Below are 20,071 nucleotides of genomic sequence, written 5' to 3'. Positions count from 1 at the left end.
GAAATGGGCTGGAAAGAGAAGGAAAAATGCCATATGACATCATTTATATGAGAAATCTAAAAAATAATAACAACAATAATAAGGACACAAATGAACTACTTATTATTTGTAACTTAGATGATTGATTTCTTAAATATGTGTAAGCACATCTAACTGTCCTTTATGACTGGATTACCGCATTCTGTTGATTCTTATTTTGTAGTTGGCTTTATTGCTTTGATAGCTATGTAAGTTTAAAAAGCTAAAGCTCTAATCTGTTCTTAGAAACAAGAATCAGTACATATATGTAAACTAAAAAAAAATGCGCAGTATACTGTATATGTGTATTTACATGCAATATAATGTGCATGTGAAGTCGAACTATAATAATTCTAATAAAACTGAAAAAGGAAAGGAAAGGAAAGAAAAAAAAAGAAAAGAAAAGAGAAAAGGATAGAAGAAAAGAAGAGAAGAGAAGAGAAGAGAAGAAAAAAGAAAAAAAAGAAAAGAAAAAAGAAAAGAAAAGAGAAAAGAAAAGAAAAGAAAAGAGAAAAGAAAAGAAAAGAAAAGAAAAGAAAAGAAAAGAAAAGAAAAGAAAAGAAAAGAAAAAGTAACTGCCACCAGGCATAAAAAGCTTGTTTTAATCTGGAATCTGAGTTAGGATCCACATAACATGAGAGGCAGGGGCTCCATGCCACCATCTCAGAAATAAGGAAAGTGAACACAACTGCTTCACCTTGGCTACCTCCCACTATTAAGAGAAGGGACATCTCTGATGCAGTGTAGGTGTGCACCATCCCACAGGCCCATAAACAGCAGGAGACAGTGTAAGAGAGATACCAACGCTCTGATGCTGTTTGTAACCCTCACACAAGCAGGCGGAGGTAAACCACATTCACTGTGACGCAGTAGACACAACCAGTGACACTAGAAGCGAGACAAAGACCCGTGCAATCACATTGTTAAGTGCTTTCCTAATTTGGGTGCATATTGGGAGATCAGTGAAAGGGGCAACTTTGCCCTCAGAGTAGGAATCTCTTTGTAAATGATGTACATCCCAGCGTGGAAGTCAGAAGCTACTTGCAGAAAAGTTCTACATAATTGTTAAGAAGCCACTTTTCCTCTCTCTGCTTCTTCTTCTGCATGCATAGCATTAAAATAGACTGCTGTCTTAATTCAAAAGGGGGCCCTGAGAATTATGTGTCCGAAAGCTCAAGAGAAAAGGCATGAATGAAATGACCAGGGTAGCATCATCGTAGGCACCCAATGAACGGCTCACATTCTCAGCAGGGCCACCCTGGCTTACAGTTATGAAATCCTAAAACTAAACATTTTATTTAAAATTTTGGACTTATAAATCTTCTCTTCATTTTCTCCTGTTCTTCATCAGTCACTCAAAGAAACAGAAACAAAATGCTTCCTCCCTCCAGGGCTTAATTATGTGTTGGTGTTATCAATTTCCGTGGCCATAATCCACAGATTTATGACACCACATGTATCTGAGGAGCCAGCTGTGAGGGCAGAACACAGGAAGGTGAAACCACTATAAGGCAGTGTGCACATGGTTTTCGGAAAGGCGACTGGGGTGTCACAAAACAGAGAAAGGCAGGCTTTCGCGGCTCCTGCAGGGAGGAAGCCAGACCGACTGGGTGGAAGTCCCAGAGGAACACTTGGCCACATGACTGGTTTGGAGAATACGGAACAAAGTGAATGACAGGACCTGCTCAGGGCCATTCTCAGACTCAAGGTCACTGCACAGAACACTGTAGGATAGAGCATCACTGTGGAAAAGCTTCCTGGAATTCATTAACCCAAGGGTAGAATTTTTTAAAGTAACAACTCAGTTTAGAGCCAACAGCATGTTGGCCAGGCATTCTCTGCCGCCAGGAGAGAAGTCAGATTCCCTTTTTACCTGGGGCATATGTTGGTCCCAGTTACCTGCCACCAAAGTGACAGTGGGCTCAAGGGCCAAATAAGCATTTATGTTATCCTCTCCTCTCAACACACTCGGACACATACAATGGATAACCTACTCAGTGCATCCCGTGTTGACATAACCTACAGAAAAGCTGGCGCCCACCCACCCCCAGGCGGCATGCGTGTCAGGTCCGCCCTTGCAAAGCCTCCACAAGCTGCCTTCTAGGGGAGCAGGATACTGATCTGGTTAAGACTCTCTGCAGTGATTTTTGCGGCTCAGTCGAATGTTCCATATGACTTAAGAGGAAGCTGAAGAGGGAAAAGGTGGGGAAAAACATAAAGGAAAAAAATGTTATCAGAGGAAGAAAAATACAAAATCCTTGGAGAAGCCCAGATCAAAACAGAGGGGAAGATGACCTCAGACAAATAGCAGCCTGTGGGTGGCTGGGCTCGTCTGCTGGGCATTTCTAGGAAACCCAACCCTCAGGCCCACGTTCGGTGGGGCCATGAAGAATCAGGAGTACTGAATCTGCAAGTACTGAGCCAGAAAAAAATCACTCTCATCATTTTATAAAACAGAACCAGTGACCAGATGGGTGGAAAGAGTACAGTCAGTTTTAATGCATACATCACACTGTCAGAGCAATGAAGATTTCAGAAGATTGTAACAAAGAATGTGAAGCTCTCTTTCATACTCTTTTTCTAATACTGGAGTCCTGAAAAGAAATTAAAGATGACAAAATTTGTCCTGGTATAAAGAAGGGATGTTCTAATGGACAGAGGCTTCAGAAGACGGAGGAAGTAAGTTTCTCAGCTCCAGAGACAGCCTGGACAACAGCAGGGAGAGCCGCTGCAGACCCTGTGGTTTAGAGGAAACCACATGCAGCCCGAACGTGGAGCAGGTCGTCTTCACGGCCACCCCAACTCTGAATTTCCAGCCCCTCGCTTTCCCCAAGGTCCACAAAATTCATCATATACTCAACTGAGTAAGAGCTCACAATCTCACGACTGATTGAGCCTAGTGTGTGTACTCTGCATAGCTAGCTCAAAAATAAACAGTGAAAAGGAGAGAAGAGAAAAAAGAAAAACAAAAGGTCACTTACTCTAAGAATCCAGGCTTGTGTTTATGCTCCACATGAGGTCCAAATTGTATCTGGGCTTGAAATCCACCAAACTCACAAGCTTTCTCAAAGGAGACAGGGTGGGAGCCGTTCAGGATATCGTCTCGAGCCTGCAACACAAGAGGAAGTAAAAAGCATCAGGGGCTTGTGGGGGAACGACACCTTCTCTCCATTGCCATGTTCCTGCGTCCAAGTGTACGTACCCTGTACCCTCTCCGTGGAACGAGGGGAAACATGCCAGCCAACCCAGAGTGGTACATTCAGGACAGCAGAGCAGAATTAAGGCAAAGGGAAAACAAGTCCTTGCCCAAAACTGCCTACAGATAAAAGGCAATTCCAGCAACATCCAGTATATTAAAACTAAAGCTGGAGTATAACCTAGGGAGGTAGACGTGATCATGAAAATTACAGAGGCAAAGGGAAAGCCTTGTAAAATGACCAGAGTCATACAGGGAGAAACCGAAATAACAATGTATTTTTCATGTTCCTAAGTGATAAAGCTAACAGACAAATTATCTAGAGGTAAAATCAACCCAATCCCATCCCAAGATACAGAGAAAGAACAGACAAGAACTCAGTAAGGCAGACATTTAGGGAAAATGATAAGCAAACGCGCAGTCCTGGAATCCGGAACCCACTGTATCTGACGTCATTCTCCCATGTCCAGACCCTTTTTATTTCTTTTCTTTCCCTTTTCCTTTCTCTAGTTAAATGGCCCCAGAGCACTCTCCAATGGACACTCTAACCTATGGCTTGAGCCTTCAACCAACAGGCATTTTCCTGTTTCCCTGATAGCTCCCTCCCTCCAGCCTTCCAGCCTCTTTCCTCCCACCCTGTCCCTCCTTCCATCCACTAACTCAGGGGTCAGCAAACTTTTCCTGTAAAAGGCCAGAGAGTGAGCAAATTAGACCTTGCAGGCCCTGTGGACTCAGTCACAACTACTGAACTCTGCCACTGGAACATGAGAGCTGCCACAGACAGTAAGCAGACAATTATGTGATACATAAGGGGATTTACCAACATGTAACATGTAAACCAATGAGCTGTGTCCCAATAAAACTTTATTTACAAACACAGGTGACACCATGGGTGCACTTTGCTGACTTCTGCATGACTTCTATGAGCAGACAAGTAGATACACGAAAGGCAAAGAGGATGGGGAAGAATGAAAAAAGCAAGAAAAGGAGAAAGATGGATGTTTTCCTTCAGCCAAAAGAAACCTTGGGGACCAACCAGGGCAAAGCCCACCTCTTACATATTAGGTCATTGCAACTCAGATAAGTTAAATGACTTGTCTGAGTTTAAACAATGCGTTAATGGTAAAGACATAAAAGGCTATTGGGAGAATATCTTTTAGTTAATGAGAAGTACTATTTTCTGACCAATATTCCCTTGTACTCTAACATGAGAGCTAAGAAAGCTGTAGGGCTGCAAAGCCAGGCTGAGCGAGACGGTTCCGGCCACCAGGACCCCAGCTGGGAGGCCAACCAAAGGCCATCCCCTGGATGGCCGGCAGCTCCCGGTGGACGTCAACCTGCACCACCACCAAACGCGGAGACTGCATGCCCCAGACACGGGCGGAGGCCGGGCCAAGCTCCTGCCGGCCACAAGCCACAGCTGGAGCTTCTAGGAACCTCACCGCCCTCAGCGTCGGAGCACGGAATACGGTACCTGGACATAGAGCAAGTTCAGCTGCACGGGGTCTCTTGAGTCCACGTTCTGATCAGAGTAAAAGAACTTCCGTCTCAGCAGCAACGTCTCATTTTCATCCACTCCTTGTTCTCTGAACGTTCGGCTGTGATCCAGCCAATTTACTGCAACACAAGGCGACATATGAAAGAATTGCATCTAATTTTCCTCTTAGTTCAAGGGGGTTAACCAAAATAGGGGCGCTCTACAGATGCAGGCTTCTAGAATGCTGATACTTAGTTACAGTTACTTCTTACATCAGATGTGAGCACGTGTACCCTGTGACACAGCAAAAGGAAAATGAGAGAGAAGTTTGCAGCCATTCCTAAGTTAGTAAAGCCCCGCAATGAATTGGTAATATGCCCCTTCCTTCTGGCGGGCGGGGAATAAGGAAATCACCAAGACAACCACGTTAGCATGATCCTTTAAGTCAAGAGTGATCTTCAGTCTGATCAGGTGAAATAATTTATAAACTCTGAGCATAATGAGTTACTACCTCTAACCTTAATGAGGAAAAGAGGAGGAAAATGAAAATAATTAGGGTGAGGGGAGGGCAGGACTAAGGAGTGGGGGCGGCAGAATCCCGCCCATGGCCCAGCTTGACTCTCACTCAGAAAACACTTGCCTGGTGCTCAGGAGCACAGGAATAGTTCATTCCTCTACACACCCCACAGCTCTCATTCCTATACTCTTCCCTGGGCTTCGCACACACACTGTGAGGAAGTATTTCTTGCAAGCCTCCGCGGATTGTAAGTAACTTTAGCACAGGGGATGTGTTGGATTGATCTCATCTCCCACAATACCTCGGAGAGTGTCATGCATGATCTAAAAATCCTGAGGATTTGTCTACTAAGGTCTCATCTGGAAAGAAGCAACTGGAAATCAAATCAGGCAAAAAAAAAAAAAGACAGAGAGAGAGACAGAGAGTCGGAGGAAATGAAATCCCCAATGAAGATCAATAAACATTATGATAATGATGACATCTTCCCGATGCAGCAGCAAGAGCAAGAACAATGAAAGAAATTAAGAGGCGGGGAAGGTCTGAGTGAAACGTGCATGAAGTAAGATCCTCTGGGGAGGGGAGGGGGCGTGGTCAGGCAGCCAGGTGCACGCAGCACAGGTTATGGGGACACATGGGGTGGACATACTGGCTTTTCTATATATTAACTCTGTGGCTGTAGAAACGGACTTCCCTATGGTAGAATTATATTACCATTTTGCAACCCCTAAGGAAATAATGAACCTAGACCATTTGTCATCAACTGCTCTTAATATCACAAAAAAAGGAGACAACCAAATTCAACTTTCTAATGGAAGTACTCAGGAGTCTCTAAACACACACACACACAAATCTGATCAAGCCCCCAGGTCTCAGGAATGATGAGGACAGATGAACAGATGAACATGTCAGATGAACATGTCAGACAACACTGCAAATATGCAATCAACAAACTCCAGGGTGTAGGAAATTCTACACTAATAACAATCTGGTTTCTCCCCTGCAAAAATTGCAAGGAAAAAATATAAGAGATGGAGGGAAAGCTTTGAGACCAAAAAAGTTAAGCAATCTTTATTATTCAACTTTATTTGGACCTCAGTTCAAACAAACTGTTACCAAAAAATTTTAGAAGGCAATGGAGAAAACACGAACACGCTGTGTGTACTTGGTATTAAGAGATTACTTTATAGATACGACATGGTATTATTGTCACTTTTTTCCCCTTAAGAGTCTTTATCTTTTAGTGACACAGGCTAAAATGTTTCTAAATGAAATAAAACAAACAAAATCCCTGCCCTGGGTCACAGAGATGCTGGGAGGGGAGTGAGGCTTGGCAGAACCACGCGCCTGCAGCGCCCGCCCTCCTCCGACACTCACGGTCATCATCCGTGTGAAGCTTGGCCTTCAACTTCTCCATCTTCCTCTCGTCTCGTAACAGCGTCCTGTCTTTTTTTAGCGTACCCGTCCCCTCTTCTTTCTTTTCTTCGATGGTTTCTTGGATTAAAGAGTATTCTTCATAGTTTGTTATTCCTAAAAATATCAATTGGTTATAATGATCAGTGATTACAATGTTATCAACCCCTCCGTCCTGGGGCCTCCAATACTCCAAGGAGTCCCTGGGGGCAATGGAGATGAAAAGGCTTTGTCAAGGTCAGGGTCAGGGTCACTCATGGAGCACACATCAAGTAACTGGCCAGAAAGGCTCATCTTCAGCAGATTAAGTCACATTCACAATGTCATGTTCAAGTTTTTTGACTAATTTTTGAGAATTAGGAACAAAGTAGAGGTTATACAAAGGAAGACAAGACAATGTCAAGCAAGAAGTATCTGAGGGAACTGGGCTTCCTTTGCATGACAGGCAGAGCTGCTTTCTTCAGATATTCAAAGGGCTTCATGTAGAAAGAAGACGGACTTGTTCCCTGAGGAGACCAACAGAAGTTAGGACAAAAAAGGTGTCTAATAATTGTATACACCGTCTCCATGGGTATTCAAGGAGATCCTGGACGTCAGAATCACAGCCATGGGTGGGAGACTGACTTATATGACATCAAAAACATTACTGTCAATTTCAAAATTCCTTTTGACTTTTAAAGGGAAATAAAAGCTCTCACTTGTGACTCAGTGAGAAGTTCAAGTGTTTACAATACCAGTTGGTGAATCTGCATATCAGGAGAATGAACATACTCTCTTGGGATTGGACAAAATTCAACGTGTAAGGATATATTCAAAATTGTCTAGACACTGACAGGGGGCGGAAAAAAAAAAAGGCATGTTATTAAAAAACAAAACAAAAGCCAGAACCTAGGCACGTGAATGCTCACCTATCCTGCTGCAGATTGTAACCAGGAGTTCCCCCACAGTCTTGGAGTCGTCCACCATCACTGTTTTCACAGATCCATCCAGCATGCGGATTTTCTGAGGTCTCTGTTTCTTTTTATATTCCAAAATATCCTAGAGCAAAATCATACAGACATTTCACACTGCGTGCGAAACTAGACAACAAACTTGGATACTTTTCTTCAAAAAATGAATTTTCCCTAGCATCTTCTGATTTCCTCCTAAGTTTTGCCACTAATACAGAATCTCCAGTGCTAAACTGCTTTCCTAAAGATGTCTTTAAAATCTGATAGTGAAATTGCACCCAAAAAAGCCCGACTTACAGCTCACAGTTACTGAAAAGTAACCTCTGTAAAGTGAAAGTAGCCTATATCCTAAAAGGCTGTGAATGATCTGCTCTAACGAGAATTAGCTGAGGAAAAGTCCTACTTGTCTTTTAAAGAGACTGTAGTGTGCTTCTCCAATGATTCCTTACACAGTTATAAGCAATTTTAATATGTATATGCCATGAAAGACACAAGTAACACCCCTGTAATTCTTCACAGTAGTGGTGTATCACAGTAGAAGTGGTTTTCACCATAATGACAAGACCAAACAGGGGTAATAAGCTTGAGAGTTATTACCAAATAGAGACTCCCCCTTTTACTATACTTCTTTCTTTTGGAGGTGGAGGTAATTAAATTTATTTATTTATTTTAATAGAGGCACTGGGGATTGAACCCAGGACCTCATGCACGCTAAGCACGCACTCTACCACCGAGCTATCCCCTCCGCACTACTTCTTAAAAACAGAATTATGGAAGGAAAAATTAATTGGCACACCATACTTCACTCTCACTTATGGAATATGACCAATCTGATACATCTATTTCATATACCAAAACCACAGTACATCTCAGAGGTTAAGCTGAACAGAGTATTTAAAACTTTTTTCTAAAATTGAAGTGTAACTGATTGACAATATTGTGTAAACATTTCAGGTGTACAGAGAAGTGATTCAGTTATATACATATTTTTCAGATGATTTTCCATTAGAGGTTATTATAAGTTATTGAATCTAGTTACCTGTGAACTCTTTTTTACTCATTACTTTTTCCCACTTCCTTAACACAATCTTTTTTTTGTTTTATTGTTACTGACGTTATTAAACTTACATCAAATACAAACTTTCTTGTATAAAAGCAAAACACTGATTAATATTTAACCTCTGACTACCTTTAGGATTATATTTTTGGCCCCTCTCTAGTGTATCCTTACTTTTTATCACCAGTCACCAGGACACTTTCAACATACTTAGAGGAAGATGCTGTATTTCATAATGACCAAGTCCAACAACGGCATGTAGAAATAGCTTAAAATCATAACCTCATGCTGCTTTAATTACCGTGTGGAGTGTCAGGAATTTGGACCATTGATATTTTCTATCACTAACCTGGACTGCTCTTACAAGTACATTACATCAAAGCTATTAATAAGATGCCCCTGAATCAAAATAGATTGCTGAGTTTCTCCTTTTCTTTGAAGCATAATCATATTGGCTTCTACGGAAGGCCTAGGGACAAGGGGATGAAAAAAAAAAAAAAAGATCAACAGCATACCCCATTTCGCAACATGTAGTAATCCAGTGTTCTGCCCGCTTCCAGCCAAATTCCTTTCCTGGGGTCTTCATCCGAGAGAAACAGCCCATAGTCAGAAGCTGGAAGATCAATAGAAGGAAAAATAAAAAACAAAGTGAGGATGAAGCTGTCACTGACTTCTGGGGCCCCGAGTCCGCTGACCTGGCAAGGGGGCTCTCCTTCACCAGAGACACATTTTGTTTTGACACCACAGGCGGCCCCTGGGACTACAGCAGAGGAGGAGGAGGAAGTGCCAAGCTGCAGAAGCAACATCCACATACAAACTTCATATTTCTTAAACCATGGGGCAGGAGTTGTGTCCACAATGCAGGGAAACACCAAGGTCAAAGCAGTCCAAACTGGGCTTTGTCTCCTGTCACTTGCTACAAAACCCAGGTCAAGAAGTCACGAAGAATGACAAGGTAGCTGTGGAAGTAATTGTTTAAGCCCAAGGCCACTTAGGCCAAGAGGGGCTGATGGAGACTTTTTTTTTTTTTTTTTTTGCATTTCTTGGGGTTTTTTTTAATTGAAATACAGTCAATTAAGACCTGATACTTGGAATAATCCTCCGTCCTCCCAACACGGCATTACAAAACAAAAGGACGCGTTCCCTTTGAGATGAAGCCTCCGCTCTCCAAACCACCAAATTACGAGTAAAGTGGGAGAGTTAAAAACTCTGCTCTTCATAAAAATCCCTTAATCTGACCCAGGAAGTACAAGAAGGCGGAGGCAGGAGGAAAGCAGTCCCAAGACCTCACTCTTCCTAAACGGGATCCAAGGAAACCTCAGAGACCCAGATGAGGACCAGAGCTCTGTTTCTTAGAACAACAACTTCAACGTCCATAAAGGTTTGTACCTTCACAAGAACTATACAGCGATCCAATCCAAACTTCTAAAAATCTGGGACAAAACCAATCAAAACACCAGATATGATTAGATCACCAGATCTTGGAGTAAGGTTGGGGATGTGGGCAAACTATTTTTATTTTGGGGTAATCTAGAAATAACAGGGTTTGGAATAACATAGATACTGCTTTTTGGAGCAAAAGTTTAGCAGTTTTGTGAGTAACATCTTTTCAAGAAGACCCATACCAAGTAATAACTATTGTTGAATGTTTGATTTTTATGCTTCCCATTTTTAAGGGAAATTTTATTCCATTGTCACACTACAGGTTTATTAGTTTAGGAGTAATCCCAATTTCTTAAGCATCAGTCAAATACTAAATAAAGAAAGGATATGTGGAGAAAAGACAAAGGGAAACAGAAAATAAAACTGACAGTGACCACTGATGATAGTGGTCAGTGGTTTAACCAAACATTTATCACTATTTTTTTTTTAAAGATTTAAGATAAAGATTAGAAGCCCCAGCGAAGTACTTGAAATATAAGGCTTGCCCTGGCTCCTGTGGCAGGTTCCATCTTCTTCAGACTGCTGGCAGTGGAAAGTTTTCAAGCATGTGAAACAGGGCTCAGGATATACAAAAGCAGTAATTGTTAGAGTAGCTTCATCTGTACCGTATTGGGCTTTGTATCAAAAAGTGACTTGTAAACGGCAGAGCATACTGCTGACATATGGAGGGGTCATGACGGTGATGATGGCTCAGTGGTAGTTGTGGTCACTGTCATCACAAGCCTCACACAGGAAGCACGTAATGTCCAGGATAAGAAGACATTTCACTTGACCCATACACACAAATGGGCTTGTGTACCACTCAGAACCTCTGTTCCCTTAGCTACTAAAGGGAAAACACACAGACACATTTCAAGGAGTCAGCAAATGACCCATGGCCTACCTTGGCCAGTTTGTGCCTCGGGTACCCGTTCCCGAATGACTCGACACGCATCGTACACGGCTGTAGACGGTTCAAACTGCATGGTCTTCACCACATTGCAGTGGCGGACACAAATCTTTAAGGACAGGGCCACCATTTTCCCAGATGAAGTGATGACTCTCACTGAAAACGTCTGGAAAACACAAAGGGACAGATCCTGATACTCACAAATGTCTCATAGGAAAAAGTTAGACTCTGAATCAGCTTTAAAAATTGAAAGAGAATAAAACGGCAATTAAAAAGAAAGCTTTGGATAAAAATATAAATTGAAAAATAGCTTTTGAAAAGTTTAGAAGAGGACAGTAGCACATGGTATCGGAATCAACAGTACCACAGGGGGGCAGGTAGAGCCCCTTGGGAGGAGGGAACCGTGGGAGTTCGCCAAGGCTCATTTGTCAAGGCTGCTCCCTACTTGAGGCTTCCTCAGGGGGGACGGAACATCCTAGGTGAGTGCCATCCAGCTGAGCAGCACAGTGCCTTGGGTGCCCACGGCCGTCTCCTGAAGCTGCCCCATCAGCACCCTCAGCTCCTAGGGACAGGGAAGAAGCACCTGTGCTCTGGGGTGCTTTTCATGGCAAAACTCCACCACATCTTTTACCAGAAGACCTGGCATGTCGGTCCAGCCCCATCCAGGAGGCTGTCAATTTCAGCACAGCACTTTGGCAACTCTGCTTCCATTTCCCCGCAATAAAAGAGCTGCCAAGTATCTGCCCTGCATAATTCATAGAAGAACTGAATCCTGAGGGGATGTCAATGCCAGGCCAATGCACAGCCATCACTAATGAGGCCAGAGAAGCCGATTTTAAACACCTGGTGTGCCAGGCAGCTACACACTCTTCAGGGGACTCAAAGCAAAGAAAATGCCAATTTAACTGTTTTTTCATTCAGACGAACCCCTGGGATATTCTGCTTCTCATCCAGTTCAATGGCTGTAAAAAGGTGCTTAGGCTAGGTTTGAATTATTTCATAAATGCTTTCTTTTTAAATTTTAAATCCAACAATTTAATGCATTTTCTGAGTTGGTGGCTTCTGGGTTATTTCAACCACCTGTTCTTTTCTTTGGCTAGACACTTACCCCCGAACCCAGGCCAGCCTCTATCAGTGCATGCCTTGGGCACAAGAGGGAGGCACCTTCCCTGCCCCTGAGGAACCAACACTGACTTACCCAGCTCACTGTCATCCTGGCCACCAAATTAAGGCACTTCACAGTTAGTAGCTGTTAGAGTCCTAGAGCTGCATGGATAACATAAATCCATAGGAATTTCAAGCTCACATTTCTTTCTTGTCTTTTATCAGAGAATCTACAGGTACTAAACCAGGACCACAGTTCCCTCTACCCCTCTTTCCCACTTGAGAATGCAAGGGCTAAGAGGCAATGAGGTGGCCACAGGCAGACAGGACAACAGGCAGACCAGGTCCAGCCCAGGGGTGGGTGCCTTCAGACCATCACCTCTCAGCATGCTCCACTGACTGCTGGCTTCCTAACATCAAGCCACTGTGGTGACTTGGATACAGAGGACAGGTTTACACAGATGCTCTGGTATCCATGGGCAGGGTGTACACACTCTCGTGAAGCGACCATTTAGGCCGTCCAACTGTAAAGTCATTCTGACCTCTGCTTATATTCTGCCTGAATTCTGCCTGTGAAAACACGAAAATAGTTCCTATTTGAAACATGTCAAGATATACTTCTCAACAAACAACAGCAGTATTCACTGGGAATCTGCCCTAACCCAAATTAACTCACTACAGCCTAGGCAGTGGTCACGTGGCTGACAGGCAGAGTCTGTTCAAAATATCCGAACATTTTCCATCTACAATATTGAAGCCTTGTAAAGTCATATATACAGGCATCCCTCGGAGATGCTGGGAGTTTGGTTCCAGATTACCACAATAAAGCAAATATCAAAACTAAGTGAATCACACAAGTTTTTTGGTTTCCCAGTACATATAAAAGTTATGTTTACACTATGTTGTGGTCTATTAAATGTGCAGTATCATTCTATCTAAAAATATAAATGTATATATTTTATTTAAAAAACACTTTATTGCTTAAAAAAAAAAAAGAGAGCTAGTCATCCTGTGAGACCTCAGCAAGTTGTAAACTTCTTGCTAGTGAAGGATCATGTTGATGGCTACTGACTGTTCAGGGTAGCAGTTGTTAAAGGTTGGGGTGGCCTGGCTTGGGGTGGCTTAAAATATGACAGCAATGAAGTTTGCTGCATTGATCGACTCTTCCTTTCATAAAGGACTTCTCTATTAGCACTTGCAGTTTCCTTCAAGAATTTTCCTTTGCACTGACAACTTGGCTAACTGGTACCAAAGGCCCAGCTTTCGACTTGTCTGGGCTTTTGACCTGCCTCCCTCACTGAGCTTAATCATTTCTAGCCTTTGATTTAAAATGAGAGACGTGTGACTCTTCCACTCACTTGACCATTTAGAGGGTTATTAACTGGCCTAATTTCAATATTGTTGTGCTTCAGGGAATAAGAAAGCCCGAGCAGAGTCAGCAAGATTGGGAAACGGCCAGTCAATGGAGAAGTCAGAACACACATGTTTATCAACTAAGTTTCCCATCTTATACATGGGCATGGTTCATTGGCTCCCCAAAACAATTAGAATAGTAACATCGTAGATCATTGAGCACAGGTCACCATAAATATAATAACGAAAAAATTTGAAATATCGTAAGAACCACCAAAACAGGACACAGAGACACGAAGTGAGCAAATGTGGTGACACTGACAGACCTACTGGACTCAGGGTTGCCACAAACCTTCAGATTATAAAAAACACAGTATCTGCAGAGCATAAAAAAATGAAGTATGACTAAAGGCTCTACCTAACTCTTTTTACAGGCATATTTATATAACCAACCAATGCTCCAATTTGAGGAAATCTAATTTGAACTGTACAATATCCATATGATCCAGCAATCACACTCCTGGGCATATATCCACAAAATATGTAATTCAGAAAGATACATGCACCCCATGTTCACAGCAGCACTATTTACAATAGCCAAGACATGGAAGCAACCTAAATGTCCACTGACAGATGACTAGATAAAGAAGTTGTGGTATATTTATACAATGGAATACAACTCAGCCATAAAAAAAGAATAAAATAATGTCATTTGCAGCAACATGGATGGATCTGGAGATTGTCATTCTAAGTGAAATAAGCCAGAAAGAGAAAGAGAAATACCATCTAAAAAAAAAAAAAAGACATAAATGAACTTATCTACAAAACAGAAACAGACTCACAGGCACAGAAAACAAACTTGTGGTTATCAGGGGTAAAGGGAGTGGAGACAGATACATTGGGAGTTCAAGATTTACAGATACTAACTGCTATATATAAAATAAACAAGTTTATACTGTATAGCACAGGGAACCATATTCAATATCTTATAGTAACCTATAATGAAAAAGAATATGAAAAGAAAAAAAAAACTGCATGGTATCACTTATGTGTGGAATGTAAAAAATAATGCAAATGAATGTATATGCAAAACAGTATCAGACTCACAGATAAAGAAAAGAAACCTGTGACTACCAAAGGGGAGAAGGAAGGGAGAGGAAAAAATTAGGGGAATGGGACTAACAGATACAAGCTACTATATATAAAATAGATAAGCAATAAGGACATACTGTATATCACAGGGAATTATAGCTACTATCTTGTAAAAACCTATAATGGAGTATCATGTGCAAAAACACTGAATCACTATGCTTTACACCTGAAACTAATGTGACATTGTCAATCAACTATACTTCAATAAAAATAAAAACATACTCCAGAAATAGCTAGACACATTTGCTGTGATGGAGATCACTCCGTGGGTTCGTATTTCCCCTCGGGCTGGTGACAACTGTGGGGTTTCATGAACCAGAGACCCATGAGCACAGCTGGTGGTACAGTCCCGGGAGGGCCATGGAACTGGGTGGCGTCACGGACGCCGTTTACACCATGCACCAGAGAGGGTGGGACGGTTCATACCTTCCATTCCCTGGGAACAGGAGGCAGCACAGTATAGGGGTCCCTGAATGTAGCATCCCTTCCCAGGCTAATAACTGGGCTTTCTGAAGAGCAAATGAATGGTGCCTGGAGCCAAGCAGAGAGAAAGACTCAATCATAGGGAAAGAGCCATGACATGAACAGAATTTGACAGCAAGACAGTCAACAAGGGAGCTCAGAAGGAAGAAGACACACAGGGGAGCGAGGACAAAGGGGCACAGGGAGGAACAGGGCGCCTGCAGAACAGAGCCTGGGGCTCGGGAGCAGAATCAACAAGGAACACGGGAGAGAAGCCCGAAAGTTGGGCAGCAGAAGGGAAGAAGAAAAGCAGAAAGAGTAGGACAGTGAAGGAACACCTCTATTCAAAACAATTGGAAAAGCCATTGACTGAGTTGGGGAAAGCGGCTGGAGGCACAGGTTTGGGGTGAAAAGTCGCTGATGAGTTTCTTTGAGATGCCTTCAGTGAGAGGTGGAGCAGAGTCAAATACAACACTGGAGATACAATGCGGGGGGTCATCATACGCAAATCCCTGGGACTAGAAAGATCATTTAGGGAGCGAGCAAGAGAAGAAACCTGAGGTCGGGGTCGTGGAACATTGTTCTAAAATCAGTACAAGAAGGAACCTGCAGGGAGGTCTGGTGGTAGGGGAGGGAGGAGAATGGAGAGAGGGTGGGGCTGGAGGCAAGCACATCAAGCAGGAGGGAGAGATCCACTGAGCTAAATGCTACTCACAGTTCAGCGGAGCTGGGGACTCAGGACAAGTGAACCTGGCAGCAGAGATAAGAAGAGACTAGAAGGGGACAAAGCTGGAGCTGCAGGGTCATGGGACAGGGGAGGAGAGGATGCTGGCACAGTGAGCTCAGAGGCCTGCTGGAGGGGGCGGAGGAATAGGCACTAGCTCTGATTTATGCTTTGAAGGCTTTTTATCCAGAAGCAGGTCACCATGTGGTTGCTGCAAACTCCCTACATACACAGTATCTACACAGACGTGGTTTCCTCCTTATGACAGTCCTAGGAGCAGTTCCCAGGTAGCTAAGTGCCCCTCCTGGAGGCAGGTGTCCCACCGCACACGCTGCTGCCGGGTGTGCATGAGAGGGGAGAGGGAGAGTGGACAAGTGTTCGTTCAAGCAAAGGGTGGGAGTCTGTGATCCAGGTTCAACCCCAGGTCTGTCAACGCCTTGGACCTTCTCCCTCTGCTTTCCAAGGAGCAGGAAGAGACCAGCTCCTATGAAAGGAGGCTCCCGGCAGAGCCCAGGTGCTTGGCCAAGTCTTCCCCTTGTCTCCTCACCCTGACATCTCACAAAGGAGACCATGGAATGGAGGCCACTACCCTGAGCTCAGGGCAGATGTTCAACAGAACAAGGGACACACTACGTGGTTCATGTTCAAGTTCCCTACCGTCTCAGAACTACTGCAAAAAGCATCGTTATCATTTCATGGGAACATATGACTCAAAGGACAAAAAAACCCAATCATTCACTCTGAAAGATCTCTGCAGAGGGGCTGAAGACCAAAAGGATCCAATTTCTTCTTCTTACCCTTGGCTTACCCTTTTTATGACTCAGTGTTCCAAAGCACAAAGCATCAAACAAGACCGACAATTTCCTTCAGAGGAATGTTTTTAAAATTGCAAATTATGTACCTAAAAATGTTTTATAAACCACAAAATTACATATAAAGTCAAGGTACTTTCATTGCTCTCTTGCAACCAGATCCCCTGCAAAGGAAAACCTCAGTGAGGTCTGACACCAGAGTGCGGGGGGATTTACTCATCATCCCACTGGGAGCAAGGCAATGAGCTGTTTCTACCTCTACTCTTAACACAGAGACGTGCAGAATGGACACTTGTTGGAATAAAGTGTCCCGACTTGTGGCAAAAAGAAAGCAGGATTAAAACACAGAACAACCTAGAGATGGCAGCGAAAGATGGGCATGCATTCAACACTCATGAGAAGTCTCACTAGAGATCCACGCAAGACCTGAGCCAACCACACAGTCGGGACAACACTCAGTGGTGAAATGTGACACACCCTCTCCATTGGGATGGTCTTTGGGCAGCGCAGTGCTGAACCTGACTCCAGCAGACCCTCTTCTCTGCTCCTCTGTATCCTCAAACCTCCTGCTAACTCATGCCCCTCCAGGCTGGGAACCTGGGACAACTGACCAGGTTTCCTCTTCTGGTTTGGCTGTAGGAAGGTTGAGAGCCCAGTGGGTGTAGCGCTGGCTGCAATATTGTTACAGTCTAACCTGTCTCTATTTTCTGATCCAATCCTTGTTCTTTTGCCCCAGTCTGAATGTATGCTATTTAGTTGGAACTTAACTCCCTGTTGTTTTTTTGCTAAGAGACAGGGTATAAAGTCATAAAACAACCATTACTTTTCTTTTTTTTTTTAATTGACATATTATCAGTTACAAAGTGTCAATTTCTGGTGTACAGCATAATGTTTCAGTCATACATACACATACATATAACCGTTTTCATATTCTTTATCCTTATAGGTTACTGCAAGAATTAGTTTTCATAACCTCTTCTCACTCTTGACCATTTTGGCCCTGACTGTATGTGCGAAGGTCGCCTGGACCAAGACAGAAACCCTTCTGTGCCATCCATTGTGGACGATGAGCCAATGGAATCCGTGGTGAAACCCAGACATTCTTCTTTCAAAGTAAACACTCTCCAGTCCCAGGGAGCTGTAAACAGTCCAGGATGATGGCAGCAGTGCGGGCTGCCCGGGCTCACCCCAGTGCACCCTGGAACAAACAAGCCCAACTTGGCCAAGACCGCCTCCTCCCGGAAAGAAACGCCCACCATTGGTCAAGAGGGGCAACCACCCCCGGGATCTCTCCCCTGGTAAGTGAGGGCCACGAAGTATTCCAGCCTCACCCCTGCCTTACCAGCTGCCACCCTGAGCTATCTCAATCTTATAGGTAATAAACCTACCTATAAGATTGCTAGAAAATTAAATCAGTTAATACCTGTCAAAGGCACACAGAAAGTACCGAGTCAGGGTTTGTTATTATTATGTGTTAGTCGTAGGGGTCGGAGAAACACTGGCAGCCACCCACTACGCCCAGCCACCACCTAAGCTGCCAGATTCATGTCACGGTTTATTCTGCATCTGTCATACAGAGGACATCGTTTCAGGCACTAGGCAACAAAGACAGACAGGATTCCTGCCCAGATGGAGTTCACCGTCTAGTAACCCTAGCCACTACACAGTTTCTATGTTCATCCTTCTTCAAATCAGATGACATGATTTCTCTACATGCAGAACTAAGGATTAGCCGTGACACTGAGTGTGTCTGTAGAGCAGGTAACTCCCAGGACCTGGACTGTTTCTCTTGAATGTCAGGTGAATTCCCTCAACCCAGGAACCCAAAGAGGGGGAAAAAAATCACACCCTCAGGGGCAGGGCTGGCATCACAACAGGCGCCTGCTCCATGGCTTGTCAACGTCCTCTGCCCGGGAGCAACCTTGTGAGGTGCCAATGGCTCTGCACACTCGGCCATACAGCAGAGGGGTGGCACTCAGCTGGCGGGACCGCAGGACCAGGCCACCACGTCTCAATGGAGCCCTGAACCTTTAGGAGACTGAGAGTTACCACCCACTCCATCATCTGCCTCCAGCCACTGACGCCTTAGAAGACTGCTGTGCCCAACCCCTTCTTTAGGTCTGTTTCCCTCTCAGCAGGCAAAACACAGCCCTGTTTGCTAACAGCACGCATCACATGACTGAAAGTCAGCATAAAATGTGGACCTATATAAAAGCTGTCATTCAGCTGTGTTTATATCTCAGTCTCCTGTGAACAACTCTGCTCGCAAAGAAATAAGCTGGAAAGAGCCTCCCCTTTTGTCCACCCCGGACCTGCTCCTCTGTAAGGGGGGAAGGGGAAAAGCTCATCGGACAAGTAAGAACCCAGGCAGCCACAGGCATCTCTTAAGATAACCATCGTATCTCCCCACCGGGCCCTCACCTCTCTTCCCAACCAGTGAGAACTCAGACGTCAGTCTGATTGGAGAGGTTCCCCTTGTCCTCCACACCCACAGCGTGAGAGCCCCAGCAAACAAGCAGCTCGGAGCAAAGAGTAAGCAGACACAGCTGATGTGACTTTTCCATGTGCCCAGCAGCCCACTTAGAAACAGACCAGGATGCTCATGCTGCCCTTTGCAACCAGGGTGGGGAGAACAGAAAACAAGAGGGAACACTCACGTAAGAACGTCTCTTTAGGGCTCCTGCGGGGAGCCAGAGGGAGCCAAGACTACTGTTTGACTTTGAATACTTCAACTAGAAATAATTGTCATTAAAAGGTCAGATGGTCAAGGGGCATAAGAAATCATTAACCACCTGCACAGGTGTGAACTTTGCAGACCAGGCTAAGTGGCTAGCACCCAGGGCTGCTTTGCACACCTCATAAATGTCCCCTAACCCACAGGGCTGCTACTGTGTCTACACGCCTGTCCCCGTGGCACCAGCAATAAGATATACATACAACACAGCATCAAGAACACATTTGCCACGAGAGGTCCATCTCCCCCACTGTCCTCGGAGAGCAAGGTCTGTATCATTATGGCCACCTTTGAACCGCAAGGCCCGAAGCACAGTGCTCACACACAGCTGACAGTAAATGTTTGTGGAATTAATATGTACGCCATGGAAACACCTCAACGATTTTATTTTTCTAAATCAGTCATTAGGAATTATTCACACTAACATCATGACTAAAGGAGGAACAAAGGGCAGACAGCCAGCAGACCCGACTATTCCTACTCATCCACAACCATTTCCACTGACCGCAGAAGCTTAACGTCACAGGTCACAAGATGAAGTCCTCCAGTCTGGCAAATGAGAAACTCAAAAAAGAACAAATTCATATCGGTCAGGAACAACTGGAGGGCAGGGACCGTGGGTAACGCTCACCATTAAGTACCTGCCAGAAAGATGGGCTCAGTACATATTTATTTAATGCATGGATGGAGGGGCAGGCAGCATTTCTAACTCTACCAGGAGAACTAAAGGATGCCCACCATGGGGACTAGAGTGATGGGGGAAAGCCTCTGAG

General features: G+C 44.1%; 1 protein-coding gene across 8 annotated transcripts in view; it reads right to left on the bottom strand.

Annotated features, from left to right (window-relative positions):
* TLN2 (talin 2) overlaps nucleotides 1-20,071 on the bottom strand; it is a 395,955-nt gene that overhangs the window by 161,342 nt on the left and 214,542 nt on the right. For all 8 annotated transcript variants that reach the window (XM_074366238.1, XM_074366233.1, XM_074366231.1 and 5 more), the window contains 6 exons: nucleotides 10,952-11,123; nucleotides 9,141-9,238; nucleotides 7,527-7,656; nucleotides 6,583-6,735; nucleotides 4,689-4,831; nucleotides 3,000-3,127 (listed from right to left, as the gene is read on the bottom strand). In XM_074366238.1, coding sequence (XP_074222339.1) covers nucleotides 3,000-3,127; nucleotides 4,689-4,831; nucleotides 6,583-6,735; nucleotides 7,527-7,656; nucleotides 9,141-9,238; nucleotides 10,952-11,087 — 788 coding nt within the window. In that variant the 5' untranslated portion in view covers nucleotides 11,088-11,123. The remainder of the gene's footprint in view (nucleotides 1-2,999; nucleotides 3,128-4,688; nucleotides 4,832-6,582; nucleotides 6,736-7,526; nucleotides 7,657-9,140; nucleotides 9,239-10,951; nucleotides 11,124-20,071) is intronic.

Source organism: Camelus bactrianus, chromosome 6 (genome assembly GCF_048773025.1).
Source record: "Camelus bactrianus isolate YW-2024 breed Bactrian camel chromosome 6, ASM4877302v1, whole genome shotgun sequence".
NCBI lineage: Eukaryota > Metazoa > Chordata > Mammalia > Artiodactyla > Camelidae > Camelus > Camelus bactrianus.
The sequence above is the reverse complement of the archived record's forward strand: the minus strand, read 5'-3'. Positions and strand labels throughout refer to the sequence as shown.